The 20309-nt window shown below is 39.7% G+C and overlaps 3 protein-coding genes across 3 annotated transcripts; 2 read left to right on the top strand and 1 right to left on the bottom strand.

Moving 5' to 3' along the window:
- Positions 1 to 1311: 1311 nt before the first annotated feature.
- On the bottom strand, positions 1312 to 6769 carry LOC6037017 (zinc finger protein 234). The gene is made up of 2 exons (XM_038256425.1): positions 4988 to 6769; positions 1312 to 2307 (listed from the first exon to the last, which is right to left on the bottom strand). The coding sequence occupies exons 1-2, from the start codon at positions 6668 to 6670 to the stop codon at positions 1411 to 1413; spliced, it is 2580 nt and encodes an 859-aa protein (XP_038112353.1). The 5' UTR covers positions 6671 to 6769; the 3' UTR covers positions 1312 to 1410.
- A 3833-nt stretch (positions 6770 to 10602) lies between these two features.
- Positions 10603 to 12781, top strand: LOC6037018 (40S ribosomal protein S5). Its single transcript, XM_038252496.1, has 4 exons — positions 10603 to 10693; positions 11183 to 11681; positions 11950 to 12048; positions 12539 to 12781. The coding sequence occupies exons 2-4, from the start codon at positions 11187 to 11189 to the stop codon at positions 12605 to 12607; spliced, it is 663 nt and encodes a 220-aa protein (XP_038108424.1). The 5' UTR covers positions 10603 to 10693; positions 11183 to 11186; the 3' UTR covers positions 12608 to 12781.
- A 4116-nt stretch (positions 12782 to 16897) lies between these two features.
- LOC6037019 lies at positions 16898 to 19869 on the top strand. Its single transcript, XM_038250957.1, has 9 exons — positions 16898 to 16909; positions 17605 to 17664; positions 17708 to 17730; positions 17931 to 17987; positions 18237 to 18300; positions 18624 to 18665; positions 18864 to 18914; positions 19100 to 19149; positions 19411 to 19869. The coding sequence occupies exons 1-8, from the start codon at positions 16898 to 16900 to the stop codon at positions 19115 to 19117; spliced, it is 327 nt and encodes a 108-aa protein (XP_038106885.1). The 3' UTR covers positions 19118 to 19149; positions 19411 to 19869.
- Positions 19870 to 20309: the final 440 nt, after the last annotated feature.

The following is a 20309-nucleotide window of genomic DNA, read 5'->3' as shown; positions in this document are numbered from 1 at the left end:
GGTCGAAGTGAATTTGACGTACCCAAACAGACACGAGTTTGACGTATCCAAACGAGCATTTGCCTTTACGCCCAGCAAAACTTATCAGTGTTGCCAAGCTCAAAACATACGTTGCCAGATCGATTTAGCACACTTCGACCAGTCTCCCTATTTAGGGTCTCTAGGGGAGGGGTCCAACAATCAAATGTTTTGCGTTACGTCTCCATAATTTCATTTGGCATCTCCATACATCTCCATAATTTCATTTGGCAAGACGAAGACTTATTTTTGCCAAAATAAAACCTATTTGGCATAAGACGTTTGAAAACGTATGAAATGTCATTTTTCCATAACTCCTGACTAGGTTTTAACAAAGGTTTTATCAAGGCTTTGAGGATGTTGTTAGGATTCAGTTGTAAAGCCTTGAACTCCTATATAGGTTTTATGAATAGGCCGTAACAACCTTTTGCGGAGATCCTTTTGGGTTTTAGGTGGGATTTAGCAAGGTTCTGGGGAGTTTGTTACGACTAAGGGGTTTTAATGTTGGTTTTGGCTGAAAGGTTTTATAGCGGTTGTGACAGCTTTGATAAAGCCTAAAATGTTACTTGGGATACTTGTTGAACGAATATTGAACTTTCCACACGACATCCTACTAACCCCTCAAATATCAGCCGATTCAACGGTCATCATCACTCAAGTATCGAACTAACATTTCTATCAAATTTCCCGTGATCTTACCACTGGTCGTGGCCGGCGCCGTGATTGATCAGCTGGCCTTTGAGTTTTGTAAATTGGTTATGATTGGTTCCTAATCTTCATCTGTAATCCACGGAACAATTTTAGAGTTTTTAAAGGTCCTTTAAGCTATTGTGTTTTATATGTTTATAGGACCTATTAAAAAAAGCTCAAGAATATTCTAGAAGGTAGAGTAGCAACTACGTGTGCTATGCTATTTTTTAATTTTAGAATTGCTTCATTTTTTTTTATTTTTTTTATTCTTGAATTCAAGATTTTTTAAATTAAAAATAAATAATTTTATAAATTTTCAAATATTTTTAAATTTAAGTTTCTAATGCACGATTTTTTAATTTTGAATTTCTAAATTTTTAGCTTATATTTATCCGCTTTTTCGAACTTCAAACTCGAACGTCAAGTTGGTGAGATACAACCTTGCAAAAAATTTAAATCAAGTCTGAAACAAAAATATACTTTCCCATAATTTCACTGCCGGCCAGTGGATATTGGTTTGGGGCGTATTTAAAAACATCGATCGAGATGTGTAGCATAGATATGACTTCTTCAAACAAGCTCGTTAGTAACGTCTATACCAACTTCGTTTCACAACTTGTAAAACTTTTATTATTATTATTTAAATTTTAAATACCATTCGTAAACTAAATACAATAGCCCTTACCTTGCTGCTCCTCATCCTCACTCCCGACTGTTCTCCTCCAGCGCAAACTCGACCATCTCCTCCTCGGTCGGCTCCAGCTCTTCCGCCACCTCAATCTCGTAGTCCTCGTTTTCCTCATGCACATCTTCGTCGTACGTCTCGTCTTCTTCCTCCTCTTCCTCACCGAGCACGTCCATGTCCACAATCTCTTCGCCACCACCCGTGCCACGCACTTCGAGAAACTCTTGCTGTTGCTGTTGAGACGCCGGCTGCTGCTGCTGCTGGATGATTTCAACCATTTGCGGTTTCTGATCTTCACCGGTTTCGCCGGTCAACTCGGGGTGCGTTTTCTCGTGCTTCTTCCGTCCGGACGAGGTGATGAAGCCTGCCGGACAAAAGCGACACGTGTAGGGGCGCTCCCCGGTGTGGATCCGCTCGTGGGCCGTGCAGTTAACCTTCTGGATGAAGGTCTTTTCGCAGAATCGGCAGCGATGTCGGCGGTTGTTTTCATGCACGTCCACGTGCATCTGTAGCTTTTGCTTTTCGCTGAACATTTTCTCGCAGTACGGGCAGGGCAGGTTTTTCTCTGGGACCATGCCCTGGTGAACCTGCTGTTGGTGCTTCTTGAGGGTGGCCTTCATGGGGAAGCGCTTGCCGCAGTTTGGGCACTCGTAGCGGCGCAGGTGCACGTTCCGGTGGTAGAAGTAGGCCCGGTAAAGCGTCGATACGAACGCGCAGCCCTCGACGTCGCAGCGATACTCGCGCACGCCGACGTCGTTCATCTTGGACACGGCCGAGGCTGCGTCGTTGTAACGCGTCCGCTGGATGCTTTGCTGGACGCGGTACTGCGGATCGTCCGGGTAGTGTTCGGCCATGTGGTACCGGAGGGCGGTGCTGTTGATGAAGTTCCGGCCGCACTCGTCGCAGACGTAGGCCTATCGGAAGAGAAAAGAGTGAAAATTGTAGAAGAGGATTATTTAAATAATGCCAAACCCAGGGTTGTTACGGAGAAGTCGGAGAAAAATCCACCCCAAATCCGCGCCATAATTAGACAAAATCATTTCGCGACAAACATACAAAAAAGTTCAAAAAAAAATCATTTTTACGAAAAAAAAGACAGTATTTGAGAACAAGTTTTATGTTTAAGTTTAGAAACGACAACTGGTAGTATCAAGTGGTTAAGAAGCGAAAAATAAACACCACCAGATCACAGACGGGATTCGAACCCGTACCACCCACGTCTCTAGCGGGGTACTCTACCCTTAAGCCACCGTGATCCTTGGGATTCTAGTTGTCCCAAGACACCAAAGTAGTGTTCAGTTGTAGATTTGAACGCACAACCACGCCTCTAATCTAGATCTTCTTTTCGCTCTTAACCTTTTTCCTTGCTTATGTTTAAGGGGCTCCAAAAACGCAAAAATCACTAACATTTAGTCAATGTTGTATTCGATAAATACAATTTTAAATCCAGAATAGCGTCATGGGCCGAATTTCAGAACGCAGAATCTATAAACGCCGAAATTATATGGACAAATTTATTTTAGCTGGGATGAAAAAACTATCAAGAAATTAAAAGTGAGTAAGTGCGTGCAACATGGAGTTAAACTTTTCAAAGTGCCATGGTAATCTTCGCAGCAACTTCACAGAAAGTTTAACTCCATGTTGCACGCACTTACTCTCACTTTTAATTTCTCGATAAATAATGTTGGCAAAAAAGGAACTAAGATATAAATTAAAACATTTAAAAAACTAAAACAAATTTAAAAAAACAATAAATTAAAAAAAAACACATAAATCTAGGGATTTAAAAATTTAAATACAGTGCGTACTCGATAATCCTAGCCAAAGTGTAACTCAAAAAAAAATCGAAGCTCGAAAATTGTATTATTTTCTTCTCAAAATTTCTCTAACCTGAAATATGACTCCAAAAATGCTCCAAAGTCGGATTTTCAGAAATCTAAGTGGTAAAATTCTGCAGTTTTTAATTTTGTTAAGATACAGAAATTAAGAATTCAGCTGTTCTTTTTTAACAATTCTATGAAAATTTAAGAATTTAAAAGAATTTAAAAATTTAAAATTAAAGAATTGAAAAATTTAAGAATTTAAGATTTAAGAATTGAAGAATTTAAGAATTTAAGAATTTAAGAATTTAAGAATTTAAGAATTTAAGAATTTAAGAATTTAAGAATAATTTAGGAATTTAAGAATTTAAGAATTTAAGAATTTGAGAATTTAAGAATTTAAGAATTTAAGAGATTAAGAATTTAAGAAATTAATTTTCTGTTCTCAAATTTTGCTCTCTCAAACCGAGCAATATTTACAAATACTACCTCTTAAGAATTTAAAAATTTAAAATTAAAGAATTGAAAAATTTAAGAATTTAAGAATTAAAGAATTAAAGAATTGAAGAATTAAAGAATTAAAGAATTAAAGAATTAAAGAATTAAAGAATTAAAGAATTAAAGAATTTAAGAATTTAAGAATTTAAGAATTTAAGAATTTAAGAATCTAAGAATTTAAGAATTTAAGAATTTAAGAATTTAGGAATTTAAGAATTTGAGAATTTAAGAATTTAAGAATTTAAGAAATTAATTTTCTGTTCTCATTTTTTAAAGTTTTGAATTGCAGATATTTTTTGATTTTGAATTTAGCAATTTAGGATTTTTTTTAAATTTTGGAACCTAAATAAAAATAATAACAATTAAAAACAAAACTATAAAAATCTAAAATGATTTGAATTTTTTAACTTTTGAAACGTCGAATTTTGTATGTTGGAGCTTTCTTTTCTGAATGTTTTTATCTTTTTTTCCAACAATGTTTAATTGAGGAAAAAATATCTTTCTACGGGTTGAATAACTTCTCAAATTTAAAAGTGGAGAACAAGCTTCTGTTACGTCCAAATAAGCTCATATTTTGGATTTTTTTCTCAGTACGTCTACCGGAACTAGCCCCAATAATAATTTTTGTTACATCCTAACGTCCATATCTTTGGGAAAAGTTTGAAATATGGTTCACAAGATTAAAAATTGAATGTATTCAGTATAAAATAGGCAATAAATAAGGTTAAATAACATTACTCAAAACACAAAAGAAACTAAATGTTCAGAGTTGGTAAGCAGAAGTTAAATGGGTAGAGTTAAGTAATAATTTTGTTATGTAATCCTCAACAATAGATTTAAAAAAATATCTCTTCATGAAGATTATTTCGAAATAAGAAACTATTAAGAAATTATTAAGAAAATACAAACAACTTTTTCGGAAGAAAATTCTAATTTGTTTCAGTAACAACTTCCTAGAAATCGATGTTTTTGCACACTACGAAATAAAAACGAATTCCTATCCTAATTCCTGATAATATTTTTCTTAACAACTTGAAATTTATTCTATCTCTCTGACAATTAATTTATTTTTCATAGTTCACATTCGCGCGAAATCCGCGCCTGAGCAAAATTAGCCAGCAAATCCGCGCGATCTGCGTCGTCCGCCGTCCCGAATTGGTCGTGAATTGGTGAAAAACTATTTACGTCTACAGATGAACCGGTAACGTTAATTCAACGACGTGAATTCAGGAGTTATGAGAACACACCCTAACAACCCTGAGTAAACCAACGTTACCTTTTCCCCAATGTGGGACCGCTTATGGTTGCGGAAGTTGGCCTCGTGGTTGAACTTCTTGCCGCACTTGTTGCACTCGAACGGCATTTCGCCCGTGTGAATCCTTCGGTGGCGCTTCAGCAGCGAACTGTTCCCAAACACCCGGTCGCAAAACTCGCACTTGTACCGTCCCTCCTCTACGGCCTTGTGCTTCGCCATGTGATTGCGGAACTTGGTCTTCGCGCCGAAGAACATCCCGCAGTAGTCGCACGTGAACCCGTCGCCGCTGTCCGCCTCGTGGATGTTTTGCATGTGCGTTTCGTACGCGATCTCCGTGGCCTGCCGCTGCCAGCAGTAGTCACAGCGGTACGGGAACTGATGCGACATCAGGTGCTTGTTCAGACTGACGAGGGTTTTGAACACCGCCGGAAACTGTTCGCTGTGGCACTGGTGGCACGTGTACGGCAGCTCACCCACGTGCTGCTCCAGATGGGCTTCCAGGGTTTCCGGGTCCGCGTGGACCGTGCTGCAGTAGTAGCAGGTGTTGGGGACGAGGTCGGGTTTGGCGATGAATCCGATGATCTTTCGCTTCTTCTTTGGTTTGGGGGTTGATTTGGGTTTATACAGCTCCTTCCAGGAAAATACAAACTTTTGGGTTTTCACCTCTTTCGGTGGCTCTTTCTCCGTCGGTTCTGTCGAATCTTCGTCTTCCTGGTCATGAACAGCTCGCATCACGTTGGCAGAATTGTTTGCTACCACGTACGTTTCACGCTCCGCCGGAGGCAAGCTCACCGGATGACCATAAGCTGATTCCGTCCCATCAGGTTCCACCATCACTTCGTGACTTTCGTCCGCTTCTTCATACAGATGTTCCTCAAAGTACGCCGCATCTTCATCCGCGTTGGTCGCAAGATCCGTATCTTCAAAGGTAAACTCCAGCTTCGGTTCCAGCACTTCCTGCTTCACATTTGCCAACAACGAGTTCAGGTAGTCCTCGTTGAACCCGCGCGCTTCATGCCGCTGCTGATCGTACGACTGATAGTGATTCTCCAGCTGCTTATTCTTCACCAGATTCTTCAGGATCCGCTCGTAGTGGATAAACTCCATCCGGACGTTGAAAGCCATATCGGCCTTCTCGATGCACCGCGCGCAAATCTTCGTCGGCAACGACCCGTCCACCCCCAACCTGATCCCAGCGATCGTAAAGATCACATCCGACAGCGGCGCGTTGTGCAGCTTCGACCCCAGCGGCAGCAAATCCGGCTGCTTCTTCAAACAAATCCGACAAAACAGCGCCCTCAACTCGACCTCCTCCACCACCGACGACACAATCGGCCCCGCCGGCGTCAGCTTAGCCTCCACCACCTCCCCCGGCGGCTTGTCCGACACCATCACGTCATCCCGCTCCAAATACTCCACCTCTTCCCCATCCTCGTCGTCCTCCTCCTCCGCCCCAAACACCATCGGAACCGCCCTCCAACAAACCCCTCGAGCGTCACCCGCCAGCTCCGAGTGCAAAAAGTGCGCCGAACAGACGTACTTGTTCCGCCACCGGAACCGCTCCGGGTTGGCGACCCCGACAAACTCGATCCACTTGGCGCGCAACGACTCGTCCGCCGGGAACGGGTGATAGCCGGTGGCCCGCCGGTCGGCGCCCGCCTTCGCGTTCCGACAGATGACGATGCAGCAGCGCGGCGCGGACATCGCGAAATACGTGCGGGGAAAACCGGGTAAGCTTTTTCTAACGATTTTTTTGGTCCCTCTGGAGAAATCCGATGAAAACAACGACGCTTGACGTTGTGTTTGAGGCGCAGGGCTGGGGTTAAGGCGATTGATTTGTAAACAAACCGGGAGCTGGTTGTGGAAGGATGTTGAATGTCGGCTTACATCTCCTTGGGTGAGGGGTCATGGAGAGTGGTTAAATTACGTAATAAAAATTTTGTCGTATCGAGAAATTAAAAGTGCAACATGAAGTTAAAGTTTCTGTCAAGCTTCTGTAAAGTTTACCATAACAGTTGCGAATGTTTCACTCCATGTTACCGGCTCTCTTTTCTCTATTTTTAATTTCTCAATTTTCGCATTTATTTTTTAAGACTATCGAGAAATTAAAAGTGAGAGTGTATGCAACATGCGTTAAACATGGAACTTTTGGAAGTGCCATGGAACACTTCACAGCAACTTATCAGCAATAATATCAGCAATCTAAGCTTCATTTTAGGACCCAATTGTCAAACGAAAAATCAAACCACCGAAATTTGAGTGTATTTTGTAAAGGCTGATACGGAGATCGGAAGGAACGCAAAACTCAAAAAAAGACGCCCCAGAAACGGTCAAGAAAACGCAAAGGCCAGAAGAGCCAACCAAGACCCCTACACAATCCCCCTTCCCTTCCCACGCCTTGTCTTTAACATCAATCCCTTCCCTACTAACCATGAGTAGGCCGCGGGTAATCGGCTCCCTTCCCACTAACATTTACACACAAGATCCTCTGTAATTATTAAGTTTTTTGTAATTACAAAAGCCGACTCGGTCCTAACCAGGTCCCAGTACCGAAAAGGACCTAATAAAAATAATTTTATGAAAAAAAAAAACGGTCAAGAAAATGGTCACGAGAAGATTTTTCTAAGGCGGTACGCAGCTGAAAAGGAACAGAAACAAAAAGTGGCGTTTGCGTCAAGTTTGCGTTTCTTCGCATGGTGCTTGTTTGCAATCGAGAAATTAAAAAGAGAGATGTGAGCCGGTAACATGGAGTTAAACTTTCGCAACTATCATGGTAAACTTCGTAAACTTCACAGAAGCTTGACAAAAATGTTTACTCCATGTTGCACTTTTAATTTCTCGATATGTTTTGATGAAAAAAACTAATATTTTGGATTTGTTTTTAGAATGCGACTAAGAATTACAAACGTGTCAATAATTTTGAATAAAAAAAAATCATTATAATTCCGAATCTAAAAATGCAGAATCTTAATACCAAAAGGAAGGATTTTGTTTATTGCTCGAAGTGAACACTAGAGGGAAAGCCCAATTATATTATCATCATTATATTGTCTGGTAGCAAAATTAATAAATCAAAAACATTAAAAATGTTAGAAATATAGATACTTTTACCTTCGAAAATTCAGACAATTTTAAATTTGAAATTTAAAAATTTAGAGAAGAAAAATCATAAAATTTTAATTCATTTAAATTTAAATACAAGCAATAAAATACTACAAATTAAAATACCAAAAATAATCTAGAAAATTCGAAACTTCAAAATTCAATGAATTCAAGATTTTAAAATCCATAAATTCTAAAATTCACAAATTCCAAAATTTGAAAATTCTTTTTCAAAATTTTCAAAAATTCTAAAATTTCAAAGAATCCAAAATTTATAAATTCTTCATTCAAATAAAAAATCCGAAATTTAAGAATTCAAAGGCAGAAAGTAACATTCAGATAAACAAAAAAAAACTAGATTAAAAAGTCAAAAATGCAGAATTTGGAAAGCGAGTTGAAAAGTTTAGAACATCAATATTTTAATATTAAATAATGTTACAATTGAGTTTTATAAAAAAACTTTAAAACATTACATTAGAAAATTAAAAATTCAAAAAAATCCCGGAGAAAGTGTTTGACCTTATATTTAGAATTTAATTAGGCGGAATTTTAGAATTTAACACAAACTTTCAAAATTATATTTCAATTGAATAATAACATGAATTAAATACATAAAAGAATTTAAGAATAAAAGGAGTTTTAAAACTTAAAACAAAGTATGTTAAGAACCTCGTTCAGAACCTTAGAGTTTTAGATTTTTGAAATATAAGAATTTTTGTTTATCATTTTTTTTTTCTTTTTTTTAGATTTTTCCATTTTATTTCATATTTTTGGCTCTTTAATTTAGTTTTTTTTTAATATTACTGCGGGCGTTAATAATTAGAGTTCACGCGCGGTGATACGACCGCAAGATAATGGTCGCATGACAGCCGCATGACAACCGCAGAACAAATTTTTGGCTATTGTCAAAGGTTGCCTTGAGTTTTCAGCTGACTTTTTGAAAAATATTCAAACAAACCAAGTTGACAGCCAAATCGACGCAGAATTTCTGTTCAACTTGCTGATTTTTACACTGCGGTAGATAGGCGGCAATAATCTCCTGTCACTCACAGCGATAGTGAAACGTGATTTTATCTCGCAATAAGCAATATTTTAATCATTTTAATTTTTTTCTTCCAAAAACCGAATTGCGAATTTAATAATTTAAGAATTTAAGAATTTAAGAATTTAAGAATTTAAGAATTTAAGAATTTAAGAATTTAAGAATTTAAGAATTTAAGAATTTAAGAATTTCAGAATTTAAGAATTTAAGAATTTAAGAATTTAAGAATTTAAGAATTTAAGAATTTAAGAATTTAAGAATTTAAGAATTTAAGAATTTAAGAATTTAAGAATTTAAGAATTTAAGAATTTAAGAATTTAAGAATTTAAGAATTTAAGAATTTAAGAATTTAAGAATTTAAGAATTTAAGAATTTAAGAATTTAAGAATTTAAGAATTTAAGAATTTAAGAATTTAAGAATTTAAGAATTTAAGAATTTAAGAATTTAAGAATTTAAGAATTTAAGAATTTAAGAATTTAAGAATTTAAGAATTTAAGAATTTAAGAATTTAAGAATTTAAGAATTTAAGAATTTAAGAATTTAAGAATTTAAGAATTTAAGAATTTAAGAATTTAAGAATTTAAGAATTTAAGAATTTAAGAATTTAAGAATTTAAGAATTTAAGAATTTAAGAATTTAAGAATTTAAGAATTTAAGAATTTAAGAATTTAAGAATTTAAGAATTTAAGAATTTAAGAATTTAAGAATTTAAGAATTTAAGAATTTAAGAATTTAAGAATTTAAGAATTTAAGAATTTAAGAATTTAAGAATTTAAGAATTTAAGAATTTAAGAATTTAAGAATTTAAGAATATAAGAATTTAAGAATTTAAGAATTTAATTTTATTATTTGAAGTTTTGTAGTTTTTCCCAAAAGTAGTGACAAAAATGGCCAGCATATGACCATACATCTATCACATAAAAATTTGGACCTTTTTTTTAAAGAATCCAGCGTGTTTTTAAAATTTAGTTTAAAAACATTTTTTTATTCTACACTACATCACATCCGAATGACCCCAGGAAGGTGCTGTGTCCTATCCCTCGCCTAGACCAGACCAAAATCCATGATAAAGCTGTCAGACCAAAACTGTCAGACCAAGACTGTCAGACCAAAAAGCAAAAAGTAAACAATCTTGGTCTTCGGTGTAGGTGCACACAAATCAAGAAAATAAAATTTGAAAAAGAATTTTATTTTTCAATTTCAATAACTGATTTTGGGCTGCAAAATTAAATGTACGCCAGAAAATTATTAAAAGGATGCGTACACCGACAATTAAATAAGCAGTTTAAAGCTTTATTCCTCCACTTTAATTTTTGATCACGTTTTCGGTTTACACCTGAACAATCTTGAAATTATTTATGCGGATTTGTGATTCCTCTCGTTCCATCATTCCCTTGAATGACCCCTTTTCCGAACACCATATCGCCTCACATCTCCACAGCTCCCTGTTGACAGGCAGCCTGCCCTGCGCTGTCAAAACCCCGCTGACACGCAGTGCTACCAACATGCGAGCGCTCGCAACGGTGTGTTTCTCTTTCCGGCTAGCGCCATTGTCAAACACGGACGTGTAAAACAAAAATAAGTGAATATCTTTTCGGTGATTGCGCGGTGAAATTCACCGCTTTCGGCGTCCATTTCCGGCGCAACTGCAGCGCACCGTTCGAACCACTCGCGGCCCGGTGAAGTGCGGCGGGGGTTTCGTGAAATTCACGGGTTTTTTTAGTGATTGAAATTTTTTGATTTCTCGATCGAGAGTTGTGTGTTGCGGGTGACAGCTTCGTGAAAGAGGGGTGAAGAAGAGGCGGTAGCAGGCCTTGTGCTCGGTGGTGAAAACGAGGAGAGTCGTTCATTTGCTCGCCGACTGTCACCAGCACGTGTCGTGGTTTCCTGTTTGCTCTCTTGCTGCGGGATGGAACCGGGTTCCAAGTGGCGTGGCCAACCGTTGTTGGTCACGACGGTAGTTGTTGAGTGGCCGCGATTGGTTCGAACGCGGTGGTTGCCGGAAGGGGACAGCTGAATTGTTGACGCGTGGAGCTGACGGTTTTCCGGAACTTCCGGTTTTCTCTTGTAGGACCATGTCAGAGGTTGAGGCATTCGAGAACTTCGAGGAGGCCGCCCCGGCCCAGGTCTTCGACCAGGCCCCGGTGGTCCAGCCGGCCGAGCTTCCGGACATTAAGCTGTTCGGTCGCTGGAGCAGCGACGACATCCACATTTCGGACATTTCCGTGTCGGATTACATCGCCGTCAAGGAGAAGCACGCCAAGTATCTGCCGCACTCGGCCGGCCGGTACGCGGCCAAGCGCTTCCGCAAGGCCCAGTGCCCGATCGTGGAGCGGCTTACCAACTCGCTGATGATGAAGGGCCGCAACAACGGCAAGAAGCTGAAGGCGGTCCGCATCGTGCGCCACGCGTTCGAGATCATGCATCTGCTAACCGGCGAGAACCCGCTCCAGATCGTGGTCCAGGCCATCATCAACTCCGGACCCCGCGAAGACTCGACCCGTATCGGTCGCGCCGGTACCGTCCGCCGTCAGGCCGTCGATGTGTCGCCGCTGCGTCGCGTCAACCAGGTGGGTTTTCGCGCACGGAACGTCCTCCGGGACTATCTTGCTACCGATTCTATACAGGCATATTGGGTGGGCCGCGTCAAACCGCATGTTCATCTTCAATTCCATTGGGATCGGAAACTAACCTCCAAACTGGACGGCGGAAGTTGCTGGGTTCCTCCACCGTGAATCAAGTGTTCCAGCTGTTCAGTTACAATTTCTTGTAGAATTTCAAGTTCTTCATCTTAAAATCTGGTCAAAATTAACGATTTTTTCGTTTCTCCCTTGTTAGGCCATCTGGCTGCTGTGCACCGGAGCCCGCGAAGCCGCATTCCGTAACATTAAGACCATCGCCGAATGCTTGGCCGACGAGCTGATCAACGCTGCTAAGGTGAGTTGAAGAAATCTTGAGATTTCGAGAGTTGCGAGTTGCTTGAAGTTCACGTCTGTGTTTGGGAAATGCAAATCTAACATATGGTTGTACGTGGTGTGGCAAAAATGCACGAAGTTCTAAGGTTCTAAGTGTAAAGTTTAGATTTGAAATCGAATTTTGTGGATGACCCTAAGACCCACAAGTGAAGCATTCAATTGTTTACAAAATGGCGTCCTAAATTCATCACTGTCTGAAATTTACGTGCGACAAGATCTGTTTGTCTCGCTATCTCGTAATTCGTGCATTCTAATCTTGAAGAGCTGATAAAGACGCCATTTTGCTCGGGACCACAAAACTCGGTTTCAATCCGGAGATTCTAACCTTAAAAACTTCGTGCAATGTTGACACTCGTCATACAAAGTGTTTTAACCATAGTCGCTACTTCGTCACACGTGGCAATTGTTTACGTTTCTTGATTCTAACCAATTCTCTCTCTCTCGTCTTCCAGGGTTCCTCCAACTCGTACGCGATCAAGAAGAAGGACGAACTGGAACGTGTTGCCAAGTCTAACCGATAAGCGGTTACTGTGCTTCGTCAAACAAACAAAAACACTTCTTGGCTCCGGTGGTTGCCCTCTCACGTTTTACTATGTGTGTGTTGTGCGCGCGCATAACCAAACCAACTTACATCCTAAGATCCGCTTGCGCATTCAAAAACGTGAATAAAACTTGAAAATGATGTAAAAATTGACGTTCGATTTGTTGTCGTTATTTTTGGGGGAATTTTCGAATCCGGGGAAATGTTAGCCAAGCCGAAGTTTTTGTTTGTTTGACGAAGCGTTTTGTTACTTTTTTTTTCAGTGCGACCTGGGATCATCTCTTCAGCGCAGCTAGAAAGGTGAGTTTTCGTTCTAACTTTACAATTTTAACAAGGCATACTGACCGCTATACTATCGAGGAATTTTTAAAAAAAATCGCAAATCTGCTCAGATACTTGTAGATGGTGCCCCAAACCCTTCGGGCACCGTTCGTTTCTGCTGGGCTAAAGCAAAGTTGATCATCTGCAAAGGAATTCGCCAATTTGCGGACTCCTTTCTCGCAAAATCAGCGACAGTTTGCTTCTAAAAACATCAAAGATTTTGTTGTCAAAAGCCGATTTACTAACGCTGGTTTCTTTTACGTTTATAGAACTTTGGACCACGGCGAGATCTGATTCTGTTGCTGCTTCAAAGGTAGGTTTCCACTTATTCAAAAGTTTCAAATTGAAAGATTGTCGCACTTCTGTCCAGTTTTCAAGTAATGGTGATTCAACTCTCGCTAGTTCACTGTTTGTTTATGCTGGACTAGACTAAAGATGGTACATCTGCAAAGAGCTTCGATTCCGTTCGAATTTCTTTCTCGCAAAATCAGCGACAATCTTACTTGAATTTCTTGCTTGTTAGTCTTCGTTGAAATTTTAAAACTCACAAATATTTTCTTTTCTAAATTACAGAGAGACGACGCCAAACATCTCAAACTACTCAGTTGTCAAAAACTTTTAAGGTGAGTTTCAAAACATTCTTGCATTTTCCTACCTAAATTGGTCCAACCGTATCTATTTGCTCCTTCCACCCTCAATTCGATTGGGCACCTAATCGGTTGGACCAGATCAACGTTCTCAGGTATCTTGGAGTCTCGAGCTCATTTGTGACTCTACATCGCACGATGTAACGACAGTTTCTCCTTGCACGTCAAAACAGCTTGATTTTTAATTCTTCATGAAATTTAACAACACTTTCTCTTTTTTCTAGGGTGACTTCTGGACTTCCCTTTTGGAATTGTCAAACAAGCCGCAACGCTGCTTGACGGTAAGTTTCGCTTATGTCTAACCTTGCATAAAAAGTAAGTCTCTGCTGAAATTTCCTGTCTGTCCCACCTGCAGCCGGAAACCAATTCGAGACTTAGAAAAACTTTTCTCAGCTGAAACACTTAGCTTGTCAAACATTGAATTTTGCTTGCGTCTTTTGGTTGGAAATACAGTTCAATGCTTGCGATCATGAAGTTTTCGTGTTAATCTGCTCAAAAATACAATGAGATTTTCGTTTTCTTTGCAGATTTCGCCTACGACGTCGGTGGACTTCATCAAGTCAACCGAAAGCTAAAATCGCGCTGAAGATAAAAAGGTGAGCCAACTTTAATAAAGCAGCTAAAATTGTAGTCCTTCATGACACTAAACCGACCTTCACCGTGGGACTGTTTTGACGCGAATGGACTACAGTAAACTCTGGGGTACTCTTCTGGGGAGCCAGCTGTCGACGCCGTTCAAGAGCTGAATCCCTTATTCGTACATCCGACAAAATTTCTCGAATATCTTCGAGACTGATTCATGCAATTTAGAATGAACTAACTTTCGATTCTCCTTGTTTACAGTTGGAGCAACATCTCAATCTTCAAACATCCCGAGAAGCGACCTCTAGCATCAACTGATCCAGGTTGGTACCAATTCCTCAAGACGATTATTTCATTGGTCCTGGCAAACCATTCGGGCCGTGTGTAACCCCTCATTACCGGCTCGATAGGAAGCCATCGGACTAGAGCAATAGATGGTCACTTTGCTGGGTGCGCAATGATGCCATTTGCGCACCCGTCACAAGGCCATTAACAAATGTTTCCTTAAGAGGAGGTATTAGACTGTGACAAACGAACTAACTTGCAATTTTTGACAGTTGTCAGCATTTGTTTGCAGAAACATTTTGAGTCAAACACGAAAAATTGCGAGTTTGTCATGGTCTAATACGACTTTTACTGAAACTTGTTCAAGCTTAATTTTTGACCATTTTTTTCTGTGGTTTAATAATGTTTAATTATTATTCTTGTCGTTTGGTCAATTATTACTTCCGCGGGTGCGGAATAAAAAAGCAAAAAAAAAATCCAACGATAAAACAAAACCCTTTTCGCCCGACCGACGTTAGCCCTGCTTGGACCGTTTGGACGGGCCGGCCTCGTCGAAAGCCGTCTCCGGCACCTTAAACACCTCCCCTGCTTGCCGCTTCTGCTTCACGCTGAGCGGGGCAGGCTTCGTGTTGAGCGGCGGCGGTGCTGTGGTCACCGCCGGGGTCGATGTTGGGTTCGCCATCGGCAGGACCGACGACAGGGCCTCCAGCGTCTTTTTCATCTCGTCGTGGTGATCCTGCAGCGCCTTCAACGCCACTCCCCTTTCGCGCTTACGCTGTTTGGTACTTTTGCAATCGGCGGCGCACATCCTTGAGGTTATCTTCGAGCAACTGCTCCCTCTTTGCTCGCTGCGCAACTTCCGCCGTGAGCGCGGCGTTGAGTTGGACCATCCGGCCCCAACGAAGGGCGAAATCGAAAATTTGCGAGGCCGCATCGCCCAAGGCTTCTTCCAGTGTTAGGTTTTCCGGGGTCACTTCGGATCTCTCCTGGTTCAGGTCCTCGTCCTGGTCCATGGCCTTTTGTTCTCCGTTCGCGCACTGCTTTTCAATTTTTTTTCTTCCTCCACGAGGCAACCCTTTCCTTCCGTTACCGCACACCAACTGGAATAGTCTAGTACGACGTTTACTGAAACTTGTTCAAGCTTAATTTTAGACCATTCTAAGCAAAATCTCTCTTTTCTTGCAGATCGTTTCAAGAGAAATTCAACATCTCAAAACAGGATCGACTGGCTGATCTCAAAAGGTAAGGTTCTAAACTGTCAACTGTTCAAAAATGAGTGCTTTCAATGATGATTTGGATTTTTGTACCGTCCCAGGCCGAACGTTTACATGTTGATTTCCACTCACTGATGCCATCTCAAATTACGTCAAATAACTCGATTCGTCAACCCCAAATTAACGCTATTTTCTCTTTCTTGCAGTCGCGACACATCAGCTCCTTGGGAGGACTTGAAATCAATCATTATTCAAGGTAAATATGAAAACTTTGTTCTGTCAGGCTTCTTCTACTTGCTCGACTTCTTTCTGATGATATCTATTCTATTTAGAACATATTTGTACCGTCCCAGGCTGAACGTTCATATGTTGTTAGTTCTAATCTGAGAAGCTTGCAAGAAAAGATATTGTTATCTGTAAATTTTAACATGTAATGAAGACTGAATAGAAAATCTCTCTCTTACAGATTGACCAACCCCCGATCTGATCAACTTTGCTTTGGAAATTCCATACTGGACTAACATTCACGGTAAGTTTCCACATAAATTGAGCAAAACGCGTTCTAAAATGATGATCACATCATTTTTCAGTTATCCCTGTCTTAGGAATAGTGCTGACTTTTATTTATTCTGAACCACGAACAAATCAAAATTTGTTTCAATTTTGAAGTTTCAAACAAATAACGAGTCGTTTCTTTCTCTTGCAGATGGCGAAATTTCCGGGTCAAGCTGCTCAGACAACGTCAGCGAACGATCAAGGTAAGAATCTATGCATGACTCTCGTTCAAATTATTGCTTTCAATGATGATTTTTACACAATATACGCTAAGGGGTCAGAATTTATCTGTTGTTGAAACCTCAGTTTACCCAGACTTGCCCTATCTGATCAAACTCTTGAAAGCAACTTTTTGTGTAGGAAATAAAACAAGTTTCTAACAGTGTTTCATTTCTATTTTCAGAACTTCTCGACACGATATCAACTGAGATGTTGGACAGCCGTCACTTGAAATGTAAGTTCTTCGCCTTTTTACCATAACTTTCCACAGTTTTATTTTCTGATGAACACTGAATATGCTTAAATATAATGTTGAACAATATATTCGATTGGTCTTACTGAACCAACCAGGAAAGTTCATCAAAAGTCTCGTTCCAAGCACACTTTTTCATTGCTATTGTTCTCTTTCACAGGCTGACTGACGTTCGCTTCAACTTGATGTCAACGATGTCAAAAACGGTAAGTTTCGTCAAGTTTCTCTTCACAACATCCCAAACGACAATTCTCATGATGATTTTCACACAATATACGCATACGGGGACAGAATTGCTCATTGTTGAAACCTCAGTTTACCCAGACTTGCCCTATCTGATGCATTTGTTTCGAAAATCGTCAAACTTTTGCTGAATGAAGCATGTTTTAATGTTGAATTTCTCTTTCAATTACAGATGACTCTTCATAATCCTGAACGAATTCGGGTAAACTTCAACCTGGATGGAATAGAACGAATTTCTTAGGTGAGTTTAGCAACTTTTCGTCTCAATGAGCCATTACACTACTGCAAACAAACAAACAAACTCGCACTTTTTCGTGTTTGACAGTTTGCCAAACTCGCAAACAAGGCAAAATATATGCAGGCTGACGTTTGTACAAACAAATCCAGGCAAACAAAGCAGACAAACTGTCAAAAAGTGCGAGTTTCATTAAAATAAAAGGTTCGTCCATTCTAATGTGAACGCGGATAAATTCTGAACTGTGTTTGCTTCGCTATTGGACAAGATTAAGCTACTTTATTATTCTGGTGATTGGGTGCTCGTTTGCAATATCCATTCATCGTGGAAAGTACTGTTACATTCCATTTAAGTTCACTCGAATAGTTAGTACAAAGTAAAAGTTTTCACGAGTTCTAAATTGGATTTTTCTTTCTCTTCCAGATCGTTTACAACTTTGACAGAAGCACTCGGTTAATCACCTTCTTCGACGTGCAATCAAAGGTGAGTTTCCATCTCAAGTTCTCATCAAGCGTAATTTCTGTAGTCTCTGCACAGACCAGCGTTTCTGCAAGTCCATTCCTTGTATAGAACTGTTGTTCTTAACGGAGACGATAGCATGCCGTTACTTCATCCACGGTGTCAGATTCTCGTTTGTCTGTGTCACCGTCAGCTTTAGTTGATAACGACATTCATAACCTTTGTTATGATCCATGTTTCAAATTTTGCTGGTCCAAATCCTAACTTGTGTTTTCTTTGTTGTTTTCCAGATTTTTGGCGTTGGACCGTGAGGAAGATTCACAGCAACGATGCTCAGCTCTCAACAGGTTAGTATTATCTTTTAATCACACCTTTCCAACTGTCGATTGGTCCTCTCTAGTCAATCTCACTGCCGGTTCGTTTTGTGGCTTTGCGATCTCCGATGTGGACAACAGCAACGATAATAAAACTCTTGCGAGTTGGCTTCATGCCGTGAGCCTTCTCCATACCAAGTTTATCTACACTTCTTGACTTGAAAAACCCTGAAATTTAAGTTATAAAAACACATTGTTAACAGAATTTTCCTTCTTCAACAGATTCCAACCAATTCCGAACGGGAATGTCTTCGTTTCCAGCAAATCTCGCACCAAAACTCCAAAAGTAAGTTAATTTCTCAAACTCAAACTTTACTTCTTCCTCCTTTCTTTTGTGCCGTCCTTCGCTTTACACTTTTGTTGGCTTCCAATCCGTATACCTCCAACGAGAGAGATAAAATGGGACGCAAAACAGGCTACTTTACCCGTTCCGCACGATATTTGTGGGTGCTGTCCAATATCCAATGTCTGGTGGTGGCACTTGCTGCTTGGAATGTAAAGTACAACCCTACACGACTGTGTTTAAGCGCTTCTTCTTGTTAGTGTTCAATGTTTAAAGTTTTATGCAAAATTGTAGTTTATACTTACAAAATTATTGTTTTGTTTCAGCTCACGCGAGGACAAACCAGGCTGTTGCTGAAAATGACAACGGTAAGTTCCAAATCTAACATCAGAAGAAGAAATTTTTAGTCTTTCAATGATGATCACTTGAATATTTAGAACATTTTTGTACCGCTCCAGGCTGAATGTTTACATGTTGTTAGTTCTAATCTGAAACCTAAGCTAAACAGCTATCACTCAATTGTAACTTGACGAGTTGAAACTAATCGTTGCTCATTTTCGTTACAGTTGGCTCGCTGGGATCTTCTCGTCGTCATCAAAACCCTGCCAGTCGAAGAGGTGAGTTTCTTTCAAATAAATGTGTTGAGATATCGCTTTCCTTATGATGAACTCAGAATTTATCAGTTATCCATGTCTTAGTAATAATGCTGATGAACATTCGTACTGAAAGTGATCGATCCCAAAAATTGTTCAAACGCGAACAGATTTCAGTATGTTAATCTGTTTTATCTTTCTTTTTCCAGATGGATTTTTGTGGTTGAACGTGCCGCCTTCAAGCTGAATTTAACGAAAGGTTGGTATTTTTTACACTCAAATCTCAAAACAAATCCAGCTTTTCTTCAGAGACCATATTTGACGAGTGTGAAAGGCATTTTTCGGTTGCTTTTTAGACTGACTGAAATATGGTAGAGTAAACTGTGTACTTAAATGTCATCTATTGCTCTGACTCACTGGAAGTAGATGTTAGAAAGCTTCATACACTAATTTCTGTAATGTTTGAATGATTTGCTTCTATTTACTCTATGACTAACAATTGTTTTCTTCTTCATTCCAGATTGATCAACTGATCTGAACTGATGAAATCGCTGTGCAATCCTGCTGGGCTTCGCGTCTCAAACGGTAAGTCAAACCTAAGTGCTTTCTCAACCCATCGTCCTGTTCTAGTCAGTCACTGCGCGGTTGTTTCTGTTTCTGTAGCCCAGTGATCTCCGTTATGGACGAAAGCATCCCACTACTAAAGCCTATCCTGATTGGCACGACTGTTTTGTTTGCCCATCATCAACCTTAGAGTGACAATTCTAGAAAAATACAAGTTGAACCCTATTACCTAAGTCCTGACTAGAGCCGCCCAGCCGTAACATATGGGCTAGGCGGTCTCGAGATGGACAAGACGACGCGTACGGCCCGTGTCACTCCTGTCGGATGATTTGGCCGCACCCCCCTGGCCACTTTATCTTGGATGCGCGCGTCACAGTTCTAAATTGCAATTGTGTTGAAAGCGACTTGTTTTGACGTTGATATTAAAGTATGTTTTCTTTACTCTTTGCAGAATTGGTGAGACGAGATGGTACCGAAGTACGGGATTTGCGAACAATGTTTAAGGTGAGTCCAATTTCTGTCACTTTTCAATATTGAAAGCCTTTAATGATGATTCAATCACAACACCTTACCTACATTAGTTGATTACCCGTGAAAACATGTTAATCTGATATCGATTTTGAAAATCATCATCATTTGAAAAGTCCAGAAAACAAACTAATTTAGGTTTCCAATCTTTGCAGATTTCATGCAGGACTCGGAACGACTCAACATTACACATGACTTGAGAGGTAAGTTTCGCCAAAGTACAGCCCGTTGTAATGACTAATTTCTCATGATGATAGCAAAACAAAATTACCTTACCTACATTGTTTGAACAATCATGAAAAAAAAGTTTTTACTGATCTAATCATC

This window comes from Culex quinquefasciatus, chromosome 2 (assembly GCF_015732765.1).
Source record: "Culex quinquefasciatus strain JHB chromosome 2, VPISU_Cqui_1.0_pri_paternal, whole genome shotgun sequence".
NCBI lineage: Eukaryota > Metazoa > Arthropoda > Insecta > Diptera > Culicidae > Culex > Culex quinquefasciatus.
This window is presented reverse-complemented; position numbering and strand designations above follow the sequence as displayed.